The 20812-nt window shown below is 30.5% G+C and overlaps 2 protein-coding genes across 2 annotated transcripts; both read left to right on the top strand.

Moving 5' to 3' along the window:
- The first annotated feature begins 117 nt into the window (after positions 1-117).
- Positions 118-1052, top strand: LOC111421914 (vasotab-TY2-like). Its single transcript, XM_023055112.2, has 3 exons — positions 118-227; positions 669-854; positions 912-1052. Exons 1-3 carry the CDS (start codon positions 194-196, stop codon positions 968-970), a joined length of 279 nt encoding a protein of 92 aa, XP_022910880.1. The 5' UTR covers positions 118-193; the 3' UTR covers positions 971-1052.
- Positions 1053-7669: 6617 nt separating this feature from the next.
- Positions 7670-9841, top strand: LOC111421917 (serine/threonine-protein kinase 11-interacting protein-like). Its single transcript, XM_023055117.2, has 2 exons — positions 7670-7755; positions 7812-9841. Exon 2 carries the CDS (start codon positions 7832-7834, stop codon positions 9728-9730), a length of 1899 nt encoding a protein of 632 aa, XP_022910885.2. The 5' UTR covers positions 7670-7755; positions 7812-7831; the 3' UTR covers positions 9731-9841.
- Positions 9842-20812: the final 10971 nt, after the last annotated feature.

Below are 20812 nucleotides of genomic sequence, written 5' to 3'. Positions count from 1 at the left end.
TAAAGTTTATTTCTTCGTTATTAATCTTTCTTTGATGATTTTTTGATACATATTTTTCGTTATTCTTAGTTGATGATTAAGTTTCACCTTACAATGTCAAATCAACTACTATAAAATGATGGAGGGGATCTTATATAAGCCAACAACTCTTTGACTGTATTTGGGTTAGTTTTGTATCGTAATAAGAGCCATAATGAAGGTCGTAATTTTCGCTGTATTCCTTCTAGGTGAGTTTAAAGTAATTAATTTAATTTATATTTAATAATTCAAAACTAATTTGAGTTAACATTCTCTTTTCTTGTTTTAATTCCTAGATAATATCTATAATTAAACATCTTGCGTAACCTTATTTATAAAAAAAAACCGTTTCACCTCGTTTCATTAACTCTTTTTTGTTTAAACTCTTTGTTTCTTCGTATTTTCAACACCTTTTTTTGTGAAAAAAACAAAAACAGGAAACAATTCAAGGTTAATTTGTTGATTCGCTAAATTTGCAAATTACTTTTAAGAAATCTCCAATTATCCTGTTAAATCCGATTGTCCTCATTGAAACTAATCACATGCTTCTCATCAACATCCTCCAACCTTCTTTTCTCGATGCATCATCATCATGACGAAAATCTTGTTAATTTTGATTTTTGGCCATTTATTTTGGCGCGTTTTTTCAGTGTTATTAGCGGCGGTTTTGGGATCGCCAGCGAAGGGTTCGACGAAACCTTCGTTGAAAAAGAAATGTTTAAGGGAATGTCCATTGGATGATTATAACCCGGTTTGCGGAACCGATGATAATGGAAAGAAATTATCGTTTGGAAATGAATGTGTTTTGAGTAATTATAATTGCGAACAAAGTGCTAGTAAGAAAATTAATTTCTTTTAGGTATTTTTGAGTTAATATTCTTTTTTTGCTTTAGATTTAAGAATTTTAAGTAAAGGTGAGTGCCCTGGTGGTCAAGGAATAAGATTATCTTAAATTTAAAGATTGTATTTGTTTACTTTGAATTTAATTATATAAATGTGTTAATTCGAAGGATTTTATTATAGAGTTAAATATATTTTCTTGATTTTTTTTTACCCAAAGTTGCTAAAAATTTGATGAAATTCGGTATCTTTACAACTTTTTAATGGTTGCACTCGGGAAACGGATCATATTACAATAAAAATGTTATAGCAAATTGTATTCTTAACAATATTGCTCTCTTCCAGTTTTGCTCTCAGATGTATAGATATCGAGAAAAAATCGATGTTTTTTAATAGTCCAAAAATTACTAATTAATGACGGAAAATTTTCATTGCAAAAAACATACTGCTCGCAGATGAGATTTTCAGTTAAAACTGTTAATAAAATATTTGATACTGCTTGTAAAACACTAATTACTATCATATTTATGGCAGAAGTCCAAAAAACCAGTAATTAAAGACTAGATGCTGCTTGTAAAAAGCTAAATTCTGCTGACAGAAAACATTTTGAATGCAAACAAATAGAAACTGTTAATAAAACAATACTTGCAAAACGTTTAACACTTCTTGCAAAACATTGAATAGTGCTTGCAAAATACTAAATACTGCTGGCAAAAGACTTGATCTACCAAAAGTTGTGCAAGACACTCGATTCCCGAAGCATTTTGGAAACAGATCATATTACAAAAAAACTTTTGGAACAAAAGTTGTAGCGAATTTTATTCTTAATAACATTGCTCTTTTCCACTTTTATTCTTTGAGTCATAGATATCGAGAAAAATATGAAAACATGAAAATTTGATGAATTTCGTTGTTACATAAATTGTTAATGGTAGAAGTCTGGAAATGGATCATATTACAAAAAAACTTTTGGAACAAAAGTTGTAGCAAATTTTATTCTTAATAACATTGCTGTCTTTCACTTTTATTCTTTGAGCCGTAGATATCGAGAAAAATATGAAAACATGAAAATTTGATGAATTTCGTTGTTCCATAAATTGTTAATGGTAGAGGTCTGGAAACGGATCATATTACAAAAAAACTTTTGTAACAAAAGTTGTAGCAAATTTTATTCTTAATAACATTGCTCTCTTACACTTTTATTCTTTGAGGTATAGATATCGAGAAAAATATGAAAACATGAAAATTTGATGAATTTCGTTGTTCCATAAATTGTTAATAGTAGAGGTCTGGAAACGGATCATATTACAAAAAAACTTTTGTAACAAAAGTTGTAGCAAATTTTATTCTTAATAACATTGCTCTCTTGCACTTTTATTCTTTGAGCTATAGATATCGAGAAAAATATGAAAACATGAAAATTTGATGATTTTCGTTGTTCCATAAATTGTTAATATTAAAAGTCTGGAAACGGATTATATTACAAAAAAACTTTTGTAACAAAATTTGTTACAAATTTTATTCTTAATAACATTGCTCTCTTCCACTTTTATTCTTTGAGCCATAGATATCGAGAAAAATATGAAAACATAAAAGTTTGATGAATATCGTTGTTTCATAAATTGTTAATGGTAGAAGTTTGGAACGGATCATAATATAAAAAAACTTTTTGAACAAAAGTTGTAGCAAATTTTATTCTTAATAAGATTGCTCTCTTACACTTCTATTCTTTGAGCCATAGATATCGAGAAAAATATGAAAACATGAAAATTTGATGATTTTCGTTGTTCCACAAATTGTTAATGGTAGAAGTCTGGAACAGATCATAATACAAAAAAACTTTTGGAACAAAAGTTGTAGCAAATTTTATTCTTAATAACATTGCTCTCTTGCACTTTTCTTCTTTGAGCCATAGATATCGAGAAAAATATGAAAACATGAAAATTTGATGATTTTCGTTGTTCCATAAATTGTTAATATTAAAAGTCTGGAAACGGATCATATTACAAAAAAACTTTTTGAACAAAAGTTGTAGCAAATTTTATTCTTAATAATATTGCTCTCTTGCACTTTTATTCTTTGGGCTATAGATATCGAGAAAAATATGAAAACATGAAAATTTGATGATTTTCGTTGTTCCATAAATTGATAATGGTAGAGGTCTGGAAATGGATCATATTACAAAGGAACTTTAGGAACAAAAGTTGTAGCTAATTTTATTCTTAATAATATTGCTCTCTTTCACTTTTATTGTTGGAGCCATAGATATCGAGAAAAATATGAAAACATGAAAATTTGATGATTTTCGTTGTAACATAAATTGTTAATGGTAGAGGTTTGGAAACGGATCATATTACAAAAAAACTTTTGTAACAAAAGTTGTTACAAATTTTATTCTTAATAACATTGCTCTCTTACACTTTTATTCTTTGAGCTATAGATATAGAAAAAAATATGAAAACATGAAAATTTTATGATTTTCGTTGTTCCATAAATTGTTAATATTAAAAGTCTGGAAACGGATCATATTACAAAAAAACTTTTGGAACAAAAGTTGTAGCAAATTTTATTCTTAATAACATTGCTCTCTTACACTTTTATTCTTTGAGGTATAGATATCGAGAAAAATATGAAAACATGAAAATTTTATGAATTTCGTTGTTCCACAAATTGTTAATGGTAGAGGTCTGGAAACGGATCATATTACAAAAAAACTTTTGTAACAAAAGTTGTAGCAAATTTTATTCTTAATAACATTGCTCTCTTACACTTTTATTCTTTGAGGTATAGATATCGAGAAAAATATGAAAACATGAAAATTTTATGAATTTCGTTGTTCCACAAATTGTTAATGGTAGAAGTCTGGAAACGGATCATAATACAAAAAAACTTTTTGAACAAAAGTTGTAGCAAATTTTATTCTTAATAACATTGCTCTCTTACACTTTTATTCTTTGAGTCATAGATATCGAGAAAAATATGAAAACATGAAAATTTGATGATTTTCGTTGTTCCATAAATTGTTAATATTAAAAGTCTGGAAACGGATCATATTACAAAAAAACTTTTGGAACAAAAGTTGTAGCAAATTTTATTCTTAATAACATTGCTCTCTTACACTTTTATTCTTTGAGTCATAGATATCGAGAAAAATATGAAAACATGAAAATTTGATGATTTTCGTTGTTCCATAAATTGTTAATATTAAAAGTCTGGAAACGGATCATATTACAAAAAGACTTTTGCAACAAAAGTTGTAGCAAATTTTATTGTTAATAACATTGCTCTCTTGCACTTTTATTCTTTGAGCCATAGATATCGAGAAAAATATGAAAACATGAAAATTTGATGAATTTCGTTGTTCCATAAATTGATAATGGTAGAGGTCTGGAAATGGATCATATTACAAAAAAACCTTTGGAACAAAAGTTGTAGCAAATTTTATTCTTAATAATATTGCTCTCTTGCACTTTTCTTCTTTGAGCAATAGATATCGAGAAAAATATGAAAACATGAAAATTTGATGATTTTCGTTGTTCCATAAATTGATAATGGTAGACGTCTGGAAATGGATCATATTACAAAAAAACCTTTGGAACAAAAGTTGTAGCAAATTTTATTCTTAATAATATTGCTCTCTTGCACTTTTCTTCTTTGAGCAATAGATATCGAGAAAAATATGAAAACATGAAAATTTGATGAATTTCGTTGTTCCATAAATTGATAATGGTAGAGGTCTGGAAATGGATCATATTACAAAAAAACCTTTGGAACAAAAGTTGTAGCAAATTTTATTCTTAATAATATTGCTCTCTTGCACTTTTCTTCTTTGAGCAATAGATATCGAGAAAAATATGAAAACATGAAAATTTGATGATTTTCGTTGTTCCATAAATTGATAATGGTAGACGTCTGGAAATGGATCATATTACAAAAAAACCTTTGGAACAAAAGTTGTAGCAAATTTTATTCTTAATAATATTGCTCTCTTGCACTTTTCTTCTTTGAGCAATAGATATCGAGAAAAATATGAAAACATGAAAATTTGATGAATTTCGTTGTTCCATAAATTGATAATGGTAGAGGTCTGGAAATGGATCATATTACAAAAAAACCTTTGGAACAAAAGTTGTAGCAAATTTTATTCTTAATAATATTGCTCTCTTGCACTTTTCTTCTTTGAGCAATAGATATCGAGAAAAATATGAAAACATGAAAATTTGATGAATTTCGTTGTTCCATAAATTGATAATGGTAGAGGTCTGGAAATGGATCATATTACAAAAAAACCTTTGGAACAAAAGTTGTAGCAAATTTTATTCTTAATAACATTGCTCTGTTGCACTTTTATTCTTTGAGCTATAGATATCGAGAAAAATATGAAAACATGAAAATTTGATGATTTTCGTTGTTCCATAAATTGTTAATATTAAAAGTCTGGAAACGGATCATATTACAAAAAAACTTTTGGAACAAAAGTTGTAGCAAATTTTATTCTTAATAACATTGCTCTCTTGCACTTTTATTCTTTGAGCTATAGATATCGAGAAAAATATGAAAACATGAAAATTTGATGATTTTCGTTGTTCCATAAATTGTTAATATTAAAAGTCTGGAAACGGATCATATTACAAAAAAACTTTTGGAACAAAAGTTGTAGCAAATTTTATTCTTAATAACATTGCTCTGTTGCACTTTTATTCTTTGAGCTATAGATATCGAGAAAAATATGAAAACATGAAAATTTGATGATTTTCGTTGTTCCATAAATTGTTAATATTAAAAGTCTGGAAACGGATCATATTACAAAAAAACTTTTGGAACAAAAGTTGTAGCAAATTTTATTCTTAATAACATTGCTCTCTTGCACTTTTATTCTTTGAGCTATAGATATCGAGAAAAATATGAAAACATGAAAATTTGATGATTTTCGTTGTTCCATAAATTGTTAATATTAAAAGTCTGGAAACGGATCATATTACAAAAAAACTTTTGGAACAAAACTTGTAGCAAATTTTATTCTTAATAATATTGCTCTCTTGCACTTTTCTTCTTTGAGCCATAGATATCGAGAAAAATATGAAAACATGAAAATTTGATGATTTTCGTTGTTCCATAAATTGTTAATATTAAAAGTCTGGAAACGGATCATATTACAAAAAAACTTTTGGAACAAAAGTTGTAGCAAATTTTATTCTTAATAACATTGCTCTCTTGCACTTTTATTCTTTGAGCCATAGATATCGAGAAAAATATGAAAACATGAAAATTTGATGATTTTCGTTGTTCCATAAATTGTTAATATTAAAAGTCTGGAAACGGATCATATTACAAAAAAACTTTTGGAACAAAAGTTGTAGCAAATTTTATTCTTAATAACATTGCTCTCTTGCACTTTTATTCTTTGAGCCATAGATATCGAGAAAAATATGAAAACATGAAAATTTGATGATTTTCGTTGTTCCATGAATTGTTAATATTAAAAGTCTGGAAACGGATCATATTACAAAAAAACTTTTGTAACAAAAGTTGTTACAAATTTTATTCTTAATAACATTGCTCTCTTGTACCATTGTTCTTTGAGCCATAGATATCGAGAAAAATATGAAAACATGAAAATTTGATGATTTTCGTTGTTCCATAAATTGTTAATGGTAGAGGTCTGGAAACGGATCATATTACAAAAAAACTTTTGGAACAAAAGTTGTAGCAAATTTTATTCTTAATAACATTGCTCTCTTACACTTTTATTCTTTGAGCTATAGATATAGAAAAAAATATGAAAACATGAAAATTTGATGATTTTCGTTGTTCCATAAATTGTTAATATTAAAAGTCTGGAAACGGATCATATTACAAAAAAACTTTTGGAACAAAAGTTGTAGCAAATTTTATTCTTAATAACATTGCTCTGTTGCACTTTTATTCTTTGAGCTATAGATATCGAGAAAAATATGAAAACATGAAAATTTGATGATTTTCGTTGTTCCATAAATTGTTAATATTAAAAGTCTGGAAACGGATCATATTACAAAAAAACTTTTGGAACAAAAGTTGTAGCAAATTTTATTCTTAATAACATTGCTCTCTTGCACTTTTATTCTTTGAGCCATAGATATCGAGAAAAATATGAAAACATGAAAATTTGATGAATTTCGTTGTTCCATAAATTGTTAATATTAAAAGTCTGGAAACGGATCATATTACAAAAAAACTTTTGGAACAAAAGTTGTAGCAAATTTTATTCTTAATAACATTGCTCTGTTGCACTTTTATTCTTTGAGCTATAGATATCGAGAAAAATATGAAAACATGAAAATTTGATGAATTTCGTTGTTCCACAAATTGTTAATGGTAACCGATCATATTACAAAAAAACTTTTGTAACAAAAGTTGTTACAAATTTTATTCTTAATAACATTGCTCTCTTACACTTTTATTCTTTGAGCCATAGATATCGAGAAAAATATGAAAATTTGATGAATTTCGTTGTTCCACAAATTGTTAATGGTAACCGATCATATTACAAAAAACTTTTGGAACAAAAGTTGTAGCAAATTTTATTCTTAATAATACCAGTCTCTTGTACTTTTTCTCTCAGATGCTTAAATTTTGAGATAAATACGAAAATTTGATGAATACGTTGTTTTTTATAACGCATTAAATATATTTTTTTAAATTCATTTTACCTAAAATTGCTGTTGTTAAAACATTAAAAACAACATTAATTATATTTTTTATTAATTTATCTTTATAATAATAAAATAAATAATTTTAAAATTTTTTTTGACAATTAGATCGTATGAAATTAGATCATTTGTCGTGACGTTTAATTTTGACACTGACGTTTCGAAACAAAGAGGTTAGGTTATTATTATTAAATCCATCGAATTTATAGTAAGTTCTTTCTTACATGTTTAATTAAAATAAAATCGTTTTCAAATTCTTTTTAGTTAAAAGAAATAATGATATAATGGCGATTCCGGGTGATATCCAATTCTTAGCAACACTATTACGCAGCGAAGGGGACAAAATTTTAGCGAACAAGTGCAAATTAACACTTTCAACGGATTTAGTCGACGAATTAAACGATTTATTCAATAACGAGAGTTCCTTAACTTCATCGTTTCACGTTTTAAATAACACCCTCACCGAAATAAACAGGGATTTAACTTTTTTGCACGATTTCGTGCAACAATCGAAAAGTTTGAAGTTAAGTTTAGGAAAACCCAGAGATTTACAATCGGATAATATCGATATTTCTAAATTGAAATCGTTGCGTTTATTGGAATTGCATAGAATTAATGTTAATAATATAATTGGTATAAGTAATTTAAGGGGAAAGTTGCAACATTTAGTTTGCGAACGTAGTTTAAATAGTTTAAGAGATATTTTTGAACGATGTGGTGCTGATGATTCTGATGGTAGCAATTGGTATGAGTTGAGAGAAGCTGTGCTAAATCATAATGGTATTAAATGTATTGATGATAGCCTTAAATATTTACCTATGTTAACCACTTTGGATTTGTCACATAATTCGATTAAAAATTGTGATGAATTAAGTGGTTTATCCAGTTTAAAACATTTAAATTTAAGTTTTAATCAGTTGCAAAAAGTTCCCGTTTTTTCCCGCCCCATTTGTAGCCGCCTCCAAATGTTGGTTTTAAGATGTAATTTTATTGAGGATATTCAATCAGTTTCTAAGCTTGTTAATTTAACCCAATTGGATTTACTTGAAAACTGCCTTTTAGAACACAACAATTTAATCCCACTTTCTTATCTTGTTGCTTTGCAATGGTTAAATTTAACAGGAAATCCTTTAAGTTATCATCCCCACCATAGGATTAATACCGTTAAATATTTACATTCAAACACATCCTCTGTTAAGTTTATCTTGGATGACGACGTTTTGAGTTCTTATGAGCAACAAAATGTGGGTTCTTTACACCCTAAGTGTCTTTATAAGCAAGTCGAACAACCATCTGAGCCTCAAGAAAATTTAGAACGATCAATTCGAGTTCGATCCGCGATTATCAACGAAAATAAATCGGACGATGAAGATAATTTCGAAAGAATAACGGTTTCCGTTTCGGTTGAGGTCCCAAAAATTAACTCAGAACCGAAAGAAAATTTAAACAGCATCCCCAAAGATTACATTAAATCGTTATATGGAAAAACCGGATTTACCCCGTTAGATTTTTCCACGCAAAGTGGTTCAGCTCCATCTTCTTCAACGCCGCTTCAAGATTATATCACAGATGAAATGGCGAAGGTTAAAGAAAACATTGAAGAAACGACCCAATACGTAACAGCTTCTGAGACAATTAATGAATTAAATGATTTAAAAGATTTAAAAGATAACGAAGTCGTTGAAGAAGAAAGTGGGGTTTACGACGATCCAGAAGAAATCGAAAAATTAAGCGATGATGACTTTGAAAGTGGGGATAGCAACATATTCTTAGTAAACATAAAAGGTGGGCAAAGCGACGTTTTTGCAATAATAGGAAAAAATAATTTGGTTGAGAGAAACGCGATAACCTCGAAAGTTTTATCACGAATTTCGTTAGATTCGATTATTTCGTGTAATAAAACAACTCTCGATGAAATCGAGTACGTTTATATTGAATTTGAAACGTTTCGAAGTAACAATAACCGATTTTATTTGATTGAAAACGTCGAAGAAAGGGAACGATTCTTTGGGAGGATTAAAATTTTGGTTGATGCTAGGCCGGCGTCGGAATCTCTCGAGATTTTTTCTTGCTTAAAATGTTCGACGCAGTTTGGGGTTGAGGAACAAAATACGGTTCATAAAGATACTATAGTCTGTCCAGCTTGCGGTAGCAATCTGGTTTTTGAAGAGAATAATAGCTAACTAAGGATTTTTACGGTTTTTGTGATATGTAAATTATTATTTGTAAGTTTATTGTGGAAAATGTTGAAAATTAAAAAATACATATTTTTCTAATTCATTAAAAAAATGAATCTATCTTTTCCCTATTTTTCTATCCTTTATTGGAGATACTACCCAATTTGGGCCACAATATCTTACAATATCATCGTTATTGTCTCTTCTGTCTCCATATTAGTAACGTTATTAATTTCGGTAAATGGTAAAAAGTGTTGTTCGTGATAAGTTATGGTGGTCATGATACTCGAGATCTGGCCAAACTTTAAATTGCAATCAAATCTAGGCTATTGCCAATATAATATCAAAGCATTACTTTGCAATTTAACATTTGTCAGTTTAATTCCATATATTTTCATGCAGTTCAGACTTTTGCCAATCTAATTCTAGACATTATTTTGCAGTTCAGACTTTTGCCAGTGTAATTTCAAATATTTTCTTGCAATTTTGGCTTTTGTTAATCTAATTATAGCTGTTTTCTTGCAATTTAGACTTTTGCCATTGTAATTTCAAATGCTTTCTTGCAATTTAGACTATTACCAGTATATTTTCAGATAACTTCTTGCAATTTAGTCTATTGTCAATGTAATTTCATACATTTTCTTGCAATGTAGATTCTTGCCAGTGCATTTGCAGATATTTTCGTGATATAAGAAAGAATCTTGGCCGACTTTGAAAACATAGACCGCCCTAAGTATTAGTTGTGATAAGTTATGGTGATCATGATACTCGAGATCTGGCCAAACTTTAAATTGCAATCAAAATTTTTTGCTAAAGATATCTCGTATACTGGAGTACTGCCAGAAAAATGCCAATTATCTATAGAAACTATCTTATTCTGTATCAAAATTGTTATATATGCAACATGAATTAAATGTATATGTACTTTCAGGCAATAAAAGAAGCAGCAATATGATTGTAGAAAGTGTGGAATTGTAATTTTAAATGCTTTCTTGCAATTTAGACTATTACCAGTATATTTTCAGATAACTTCTTGCAATCTGGTCTATTGCCAATGTAATTCAAAACATTTGTCAGCTTAATTCCACACATTTTTATAGAGTTCAGACTTTTGCAAATGTAAGTCCAGACATTATCTTAATATAGTGATATAAGATGATATCACTAAGACGACTTCGAAGGCATCGGCCGCCCAAAGTATCACGAACAAAATTTAGGACGGCCGACGTCTTCGAAGTCGGCCGAAATTCCTTCTTGTATCACGAACAATACTTTGGACAAGATTATTTCTTGAGTTTAGTCTATTGTCAATGTAATTTCATACATTTTCTTGCCATGTAGACTCTTGCCAGTGCATTTGCGGACATTTCCTTGCATTCTAAGCTTAAAACCATACATTTTTATACAATTCAAACTTTTTCCAATGTAAGTCCAGACATTATCTTGCAATTTTGGCTTTTAACAGTGCAAGTTCAGACATTTTCTTGCAATTTAGACTGTTTCCAGTGTAATTTCAGACATTTTCTCGTAATCTAGGCTATTGCCAATATAATATCAAAGCATTACTTTGCAATTTAACATTTGTCAGTTTAATTCCATATATTTTCATGCAGTTCAGACTTTTGCCAATCTAATTCGAGACATTATTTTGCAGTTCAGACTTTTGCCAGTATAATTTCAAATGTTTTCTTGCAATTTTGGCTTTTATCAATCTAATTATAGCTGTTTTCTTGCAACTGAGACTTTTGCCATTGTAATTTCATGTGCTTTTTTGCAATTTAGACTATTACCAATATATTTTCAGATAACTTCTTGCAATCTGGTCTATTGCCAATGTAATTCAAAACATTTGTCAGCTTAATTCCACACATTTTTATAGAGTTCAGACCTTTGCAAATGTAATTCCAGGCATTATCTTAATATAGTAGTGACATAAGATGATATCGTGATATAAGAAAGAATCACGGCCGACTTCGAAGGCGTCTTTGAAATCGGCCGAGATTATTTCTTCCACAATGCTGTGGCTTGATATCACGTTGATACAGAACAGGATAGGTTCCAGAAAGAAGTAATCTCGGCCGACTTCGAAGACGTAAAGACGAAGACGAAAGTATCATGAACAACACTTTGGGCAAGATTATTTCTTCAATTTAGTCTATTGAAAATGTAATTTCATACATTTTCTTGCAATACACTCTTGGTACACTCTTATTTCCTTGCATTCTAAGCTTAAAACCATACATTTTCATACAGTTCAAGCTTTTTCTAATGTAATTCCAGACATTATCTTGCAGTCTAGACTTTTTCCAAGGTAATTTCAGATATTTTCTTGCAATTTTGTCTTTTGACAGTGTAAGTTCAGACATTTTCTCGCAATCTAGGCTATTGCCAACGTAATATCAAAGCTTTACTTTGCAGTTTAGCATTTATCAGCTTAATTCCATATATTTGCATGCAGTTGAGACTTTTGCCAATCTAATTCGAGACATTATTTTGCAGTTCAGACTTTTGCCAGTGTAATTTCAAATGTTTTCTTGCAATTTTGGCTTTTGTCAATCTAATTATAGCTGTTTTCTTGCAATTCAGACTTTTGCCTTTGTAATTTCAAATGCTTTTTTGCAATTTAGAGTATTACCAGTATATTTTCAAATAACTTCTTGCAATCAATCTATTGCCAATGTAATTCAAAACATTTGTCAGCTTAATTCCACACATTTTTATTGAGTTCAGACTTTTGCAAATGTAAGTCCAGACATTATCTTAATATAGTAGTGACATAAGATGATGTCGTGATATAAGAAAGAATTACGGCCGACTTCGAAGGCGTCTTTGAAATCGGCCGAGATTATTTCTTCCAAAATGCTGTGGCTTGATATCACGTTGATACAGAACAAGATAGGTTCCAAAAAGAATAATCTCGGCCGACTTCGAAGACGTCGGTCGCCCAAAATATCACAAACAACAACACTTAGGGCGGCCGACGTCTTCGAAGTCGGCCGAAATTCCTTCTTATATCACGAACAATACTTTAGACAAGATTATTTCTTGAATTTAGTCTATTGCCAATGTAATTTCATACATTTTCTTGCAATGTACATTCTTACCAATGTATTTGTAGACATTTCCTTGCATTTTAAGCTTAAAACCATACATTTTCATACAGTTTAAGCTTTTTCCAATGTAATTTCAGACATTATTTTGCAATCTAGACTTCTTGCAAGGTAATCTCAGATATTTTCTTGCAATTTTGGCTTTTGACAGTGTAAGTTCAGACATTTTCTTGCAATTTAGACTGTTTCCAGTGTAATTTCAGACATTTTCTCGTAATCTAGGCTATTGCCAATATAATATCAAAGCATTACTTTGCAATTTAACATTTGTCAGTTTAATTGCATATATTTTCATGCAGTTCAGACTTTTGCCAATCTAATTCGAGACATTATTTTGCAGTTCAGACTTTTGCCATTGTAATTTCAAATGCTTTCTTGCAATTTAGACTATTACCAATATATTTTCAGATAACTTCTTGCAATCAATCTATTGCCAATGTAATTCAAAACATTTGGCAGCTTAATTCCACACATTTTTATAGAGTTCAGACCTTTGCAAATGTAATTCCAGGCATTATCTTAATATAGTAGTGACATAAGATGATGTCGTGATATAAGAAAGAATCACGGCCGACTTCGAAGGCGTCTTTGAAAACGGCCGAGATTATTTCTTCCAAAATACTGTAGCTTGATATCACGTTGATACAGAACAAGATAGGTTCCAGAAAGAAGTAATCTCGGCCGACTTCGAAGACGTCGGTCGCCCAAAATATCACAAACAACAACACTTAGGGCGGCCGACGTCTTCGAAGTCGGCCGAAATTCCTTCTTATATCACGAACAATACTTTAGACAAGATTATTTCTTGAATTTAGTCTATTGTTAATGTAATTTCATACATTTTCTTGCAATGTACACTCTTACCAGTGTATTTGCAGACATTTCCTTGCATTCTAAGCTTAAAACCATACATTTTCATACAGTTCAAGCTTTTTCCAATGTAATTCCAGACATTATCTTGCAGTCTAGACTTTTTGCAAGGTAATCTCAGATATTTTCTTGCAATTTTGTCTTTTGACAGTGTAAGTTCAGACATTTTCTTGCAATTTAGACTGTTTCCAGTGTAATTTCAGACATTTTCTCGTAATCTAGGCTATTGCCAATATAATATCAAAGCATTACTTTGCAATTTAACATTTGTCAGTTTAATTGCATATATTTTCATGCAGTTCAGACTTTTGCCAATCTAATTCGAGACATTATTTTGCAGTTCAGACTTTTGCCATTGTAATTTCAAATGCTTTCTTGCAATTTAGACTATTACCAATATATTTTCAGATAACTTCTTGCAATCAATCTATTGCCAATGTAATTCAAAACATTTGTTAGCTTAATTACACACATTTTTATAGAGTTCAGACATTTGCAAATGTAATTCCAGGCGTTATCTTAATATAGTAGTGACATAAGATGATATCGTGATATAAGAAAAAATCACGGCCGACATCGAAGGCGTCTTTGAAATCGGCCGAGATTATTTCTTCCAAAATGCTGTGGCTTGATATCACGTTGATACAGAACAAGATAGGTTCCAGAAAGAAGTAATCTCGGCCGACTTCAAAGACGTCGGCCGCCCAAAGTATCACGAACAACACTTAGGGCGGCCTTCTTCTTCCTTATATCACGAACAATACTTTGGACAAGATTATTTCTTCAATTTAGTCTATTGTCAATGTAATTTCATACATTTTCTTGCAATGTACACTCTTACCAGTGTATTTGCAGACATTTCCTTGCATTCTAAGCTTAAAACCATACATTTTCATATAGTTCAAGCTTTTTCCAATGTAATTCCAGACATTATCTTGCAGTCTAGACTTTTTGCAAGGTAATCTCAGATATTTTCTTGCAATTTTGTCTTTTGACAGTGTAAGTTCAGACATTTTCTTGCAATTTAGACTGTTTCCAGTGTAATTTCAGACATTTTCTCGTAATCTAGGCTATTGCCAATATAATATCAAAGCATTACTTTGCAATTTAACATTTGTCAGTTTAATTGCATATATTTTCATGCAGTTCAGACTTTTGCCAATCTAATTCGAGACATTATTTTGCAGTTCAGACTTTTGCCATTGTAATTTCAAATGCTTTCTTGCAATTTAGACTATTACCAATATATTTTCAGATAACTTCTTGCAATCAATCTATTGCCAATGTAATTCAAAACATTTGTTAGCTTAATTACACACATTTTTATAGAGTTCAGACATTTGCAAATGTAATTCCAGGCGTTATCTTAATATAGTAGTGACATAAGATGATATCGTGATATAAGAAAAAATCACGGCCGACATCGAAGGCGTCTTTGAAATCGGCCGAGATTATTTCTTCCAAAATGCTGTGGCTTGATATCACGTTGATACAGAACAAGATAGGTTCCAGAAAGAAGTAATCTCGGCCGACTTCAAAGACGTCGGCCGCCCAAAGTATCACGAACAACACTTAGGGCGGCCTTCTTCTTCCTTATATCACGAACAATACTTTGGACAAGATTATTTCTTCAATTTAGTCTATTGTCAATGTAATTTCATACATTTTCTTGCAATGTACACTCTTACCAGTGTATTTGCAGACATTTCCTTGCATTCTAAGCTTAAAACCATACATTTTCATATAGTTCAAGCTTTTTCCAATGTAATTCCAGACATTATCTTGCAGTCTAGACTTTTTGCAAGGTAATCTCAGATATTTTCTTGCAATTTTGTCTTTTGACAGTGTAAGTTCAGACATTTTCTTGCAATTTAGACTGTTTCCAGTGTAATTTCAGACATTTTCTCGTAATCTAGGCTATTGCCAATATAATATCAAAGCATTACTTTGCAATTTAACATTTGTCAGTTTAATTGCATATATTTTCATGCAGTTCAGACTTTTGCCAATCTAATTCGAGACATTATTTTGCAGTTCAGACTTTTGCCATTGTAATTTCAAATGCTTTCTTGCAATTTAGACTATTGTCAATATAATTTCATACATTTTCTTGCAATGTAGATTCTTGCCAGTGCATTTGCAGACATTTTCTTGCATACTGAGCTTAAAACCATACATTTTCATGCAGTTCAAGCTTTTTTCAATGTAATTCCAGACATTATCTTGCAGTCTAGACTTTTTCCAAGGTAATTCCAGATATTTTCTTGCAATTTTGGCTTTTGACAGTGTAATTTCAGACATTTTCTCGCAATCACCATTTCTGTAATATCAAAGCATTACTTTGCGCTTTAGCATTTGTCAGCTTAATTCTATGCATTTTCATGCAGTTCAACTTTATTCAATAAAACATCACTTATTTCAAAGTGTACTTAACGCGACAAACGACTAACAGATTCAAGAGTTTCAAATTTCATTTATCATTATCACTACTCCACCATGAATATGAATATTTCTACTAAAAGATGAACAAGGGACAAAATTAAGCAACTTGAGCACATCACTTAATCAGATTTCAACTAACTCTCTGTAAAGCAAAGCACTTGGTACTCTTTGATCAGGTGACCCTCCTAGACAAAACTATGATCATTTTTTACAATATTTCTATTACTTCTTTCACAATGAGAAAAACCTGATCATTACAGCAGATAGTAACAATATTGTGGTTTCTAACTACATTAAAGTGTTGATTTTCTTGTATCAAGTTTGCTATATAATTAAAAAGTTTTTTTATGTCGTGTTTTTTCAACCATGTTTAAAAGCTGATTGCTATCTACAAAACATTTAATACATTTATCAAATTTGCTTAAAAACGTATACATGTTACAGTTAAAATTATAAATATTTTCATTTTTAGTAAAATCAAAACATAATTTCTCAACATTCTCCAATACATTACAAAACACGCATTTGGCTTAAATACAGTAAGAACGTTATAACCATTTAAACATTTTGCTAGAAAGAGATTGGAGTCGCGGCCATGACTGTCAGAAAGCATAAGCTTCTTCTGACCCATTTTCTTGCCTGCTACATTTTGACCCAGCTTTTTATAACCATCTTCTTTGCCTTTTAGTTTTTAATTTGGGGCGTTTAGAATCAGTTTTTTTTTTATGTCATAATAAATTAATTTATCTTTTCTTTCCAGCTGAGCTTCGAAATAAAATCCAAGGGAAGCAACATCCATTCGGTGAGTCGTTTTCAATTTTATTAATTTACCAAAACATATCGGGATAATTCGCGATTTGAACGGTGTAATGCTGCCAGATAAAAACCGTTTGAACACTACTCATTGGATTTGTGCTTGAAAAACGATACCATTCAACAAAGTTTTACATTTGTGTTTGAAAAATTATAAAGTTTTAATTATTAACATTGTCAAAACATGAAATAATTTGAAATTGAGTGTAAAGCACTCCAAACAATACTAGTAGAATCTAATTCAAGCTTTTTAAGGAGGACTCTCTTTTTTGTATCAAATAAAATGATTTCTTTGGGAATTTTTAACTGCCAAATTACGCTTTATTTCTGAAATTCAGTTTATATGGGAGGTTCATACCGACCTTTCGATCTAAAGTATTTTCAAGATGGTGACCACTTCAAAGTTTTTTGCGCTTTTCGTTTTAGAGTTATTTTGATTTTAAATTTTTTTTGGCAATTTCCACCATTCTCTTTAAAACTCTATATCTCAACAAACGTTCACCACCCTGTATAATATACTCTGATACAACAAATGACAATCTATTTGATATCATCTGAAGAGTAATATTACAGCTCTTAAAAAAATTAGAGAGCCCTAATTTTGAAAAACTCATAATGGAATCTGACAACCGACATTATTTGACATATTTTGGTAAAAACCGCGTTGAAATCCGCGATTTTCCACGAAACTATATAGAATATCGAAAAAATAAAATATGCCCCACATTAAGAACACCTCGGTTTACCACCAGTTCAAATTTGAAATTTTTTCGTCAAAAAATTTTGGAGAAAAAAAATCGCACAGTAGACAAAGTTGCTGGCACTTTCAAAAATCGGGTACTTTTTTCACTTAACTCGCGATAAAAGAAAAACCGCGGATCCGAAAATTTCCAAATTAACATGTGATACGCAGAAATGTTCACTGATTACAAGAAACTTTACCGCCATTTTTTCCATCGAGCGGTTACGAAGATATCGATCTCTAAAGTGAGGGGCCTTGACTCTTTGCACGGATAGTAGTCAAATTAAGATAATCGATAAATTTATTGCAAAAAAGAAACATATGTATATACTGTGTCAGTTTCTCTGTAGGTCATACGATAGAAAGATGCTAATTGAAAGTGCAGTTCAAATTTCAAGTCAATCGAATGAGTAGTTTTTTAGGTATCGTGTTTGAGCGGGGCTGTATCATAACAACGATGTTTATAGAAAATATAAATTATACAGGTGTTCAGAAATGACACGTGTACAACGGAAGACCACAAGTACCTTGACCAAAAATATGATGATTTAACTAAACTTATTTACTTAAGATAAAACGAAAAATACGACTACTGTTGTCAAATTTAATTTTTAATTACCTTGCATCACTCATTCGCGCTTGTTAGGATTTACAAAATATTTTTTTGTGGCTAAACCATTCACCCAACTGAAATTTTGTAAGAGAGAAAATAGTTTCTAAATGAAAGTAACTGTTTAGAAAAAAATGGTATTGTTTGTACAGGGGGTTAAAAAGATATGGTTGCATAATTTACTGTTACAAAGTTTTTAAACACTCTATAATTTTCGAAATTAGAGTTTATTCCACAAATAGCCGTAGTCTACTGATATAAATGCATGACCACAAAATGAATAAAATCCATCGAGGATGTTTTGACTTATTTAAAAAAGGGTTTATTTTTAAAACCCTCTAGCGACTAAACTAAGCAATTTTGTATATACAGGTCATCCACGACGACCATCCATTAGAACTTTACAGGTTCTGGCAAAAATACAAATTTGAAAATTCAGATTTAAGTATTATCAATTGCGTTCTCTTCGACTAAAATATTTTTAAATATCTAATACTTCCGGTTATACCGGAAGTCGCCACCTACTTTATTTTTTTAAATGGAACACCTGTATATTTCTACATATTTGGATTTGTCTGTTTTCAAGGTTTATGAATGACTTTACTTTTTGCAATTTGATTCGGCCGTTCTCGAGTTATTCGAATTTTTCTAGAAAAATATGCTCCAGCAGACATTTGTTCAAAAAATCAGAGAACACTCGATTTTTGGGGTATCAATTTAGGATTCAGAACATGCTTAAGTAACATGATGGAGTATGTTTTGGTGCCGAGTATGGCTGTCTAGAACGTTTGGTCACTTTACTAGGGCACGTTACCTTTTCGAAACTTGGAAGTACCATAACTTCATTTCTTTAAATGGCACCCCCCATATTTTATTACTTAGTCGTCTTCGGTGTTTCATTTTACATCTTTTATATCCCATATGTCCTATACCTAACATTTATAGTTTGAGAAATAATTAGGGTTTATTGAAAAATGCACACAAATATCGATATTTAACCTAGTGTGTCATGAATACCTAGTGCGACCTAGTGAATAACCGAATGAAGTGGAGGTTTGAAAATTTGCAGATTTGTGATGTTTGATGCCAGCTTTTTAACTAAAGTATTTTCAGGTTCCGGGTACTTGTGGTTACACCGGAAGAGGTGACAATTTTCATATTTTAAATGGAATACCCTGAGTTTTATAACATTTTTCAATCAAAAATGTCAACTACAACGTTACTTTTTATAATTTATAAATCATCTACTTTGACAGCCGGAAAAAGAATTTTGTGTTGGGAATGTTGTGGTTATGTATTATCAGTGGATCAGCAAGGAAAGAGTAAACAGTTTGACATTTGCTAAAGCTATGGTTTATTTCTGTTGGTGTGATGACTAGGTTACTTTTTGTAGTGATCTGTTCTCAAGAAATGCCATGTTTGGAATTTAGTAATGAGGATTATTTGAATTTGATAATAATTTATGGAGAGTGCAACCAAATAATTGCGCGTACGTGTCGGCTGCAACACAGAGGGGCCTAAAATTGAACAAAAATTTCAAAAATGTAATGAATACAGGGTGTTCCATTTGAAATATGAAAATTGTCACCTCTTCCGGTGTAACCGCAAGCACCCGGAACCTGAAAATATTTTAGTAAAAAGCTATCATCAAACACAGAAGTCTGCAAATTTTCAAAAGGCCAGTTCATATGGTTATACACTAGGTCACACTAGGTATTCATGGCACACTAGGTTAAATATCGATATATGTGCGCATTTTTCAAAAAACCCTAATTATCTCCCAAACTATAAATGTAAGGTATAGGACATATGGGATATAAAAGATGTAAAATGAGACACCGAAGACGACTAAGTAATAAAATATGAGGGTTGCCATTTAAAAAAATGAAGTTATGGTATTTCCCAATTTCGAAAAGTTAACGTGCCGTAGTAAAGTGACCAAATGATCCCAGTAAAGTTCTAATGGACGGTCGTCGTGGATGACCCTGTAGATAAGTTGAGTTAAATCATCACATTTTTGGTCAAGGTATTTGTAGTCTTGCGTTGTACACGTCATTTCCGAACACACTGTATATAGCGCATTAAATCCTCATTAAATTTGCTTTAAAATGTTTTTTATTTCATTATGATATCTCAATTCGTTCTTGAGATACGATTTTTTTAAATTTTATTTCACAACACAAAGAATAAGGGATGATGCATATCCATAATCCAACGTTTTGGGTGTTTTGTTTTAATTATTTGTACTTGATTCTTTTGCAGGAAGTGTTTAACATTAAAATTCCATAGTGCGTTTTATTTTAATAAAATGTAAGTTTTATTTGAAATGTTTCGAGAAAACGAGTAATTTTTTTATTGAAAACGAAAAAACGATTTAAAACCGCTTCGCCCCGTCGTCTTTCCATTTTTTGTTGATTCACCACCAGTTTTCCTTCTTCGCACAATAAATTAAGGAGGGGATGTTTGGAAGTTGATTCGCTAATAACGCATTTTAGTTGATG

Source organism: Onthophagus taurus, chromosome 10 (assembly GCF_036711975.1).
Source record: "Onthophagus taurus isolate NC chromosome 10, IU_Otau_3.0, whole genome shotgun sequence".
In the NCBI taxonomy this organism is placed as follows: Eukaryota; Metazoa; Arthropoda; class Insecta; order Coleoptera; family Scarabaeidae; genus Onthophagus; species Onthophagus taurus.
The sequence above is the reverse complement of the archived record's forward strand: the minus strand, read 5'-3'. Positions and strand labels throughout refer to the sequence as shown.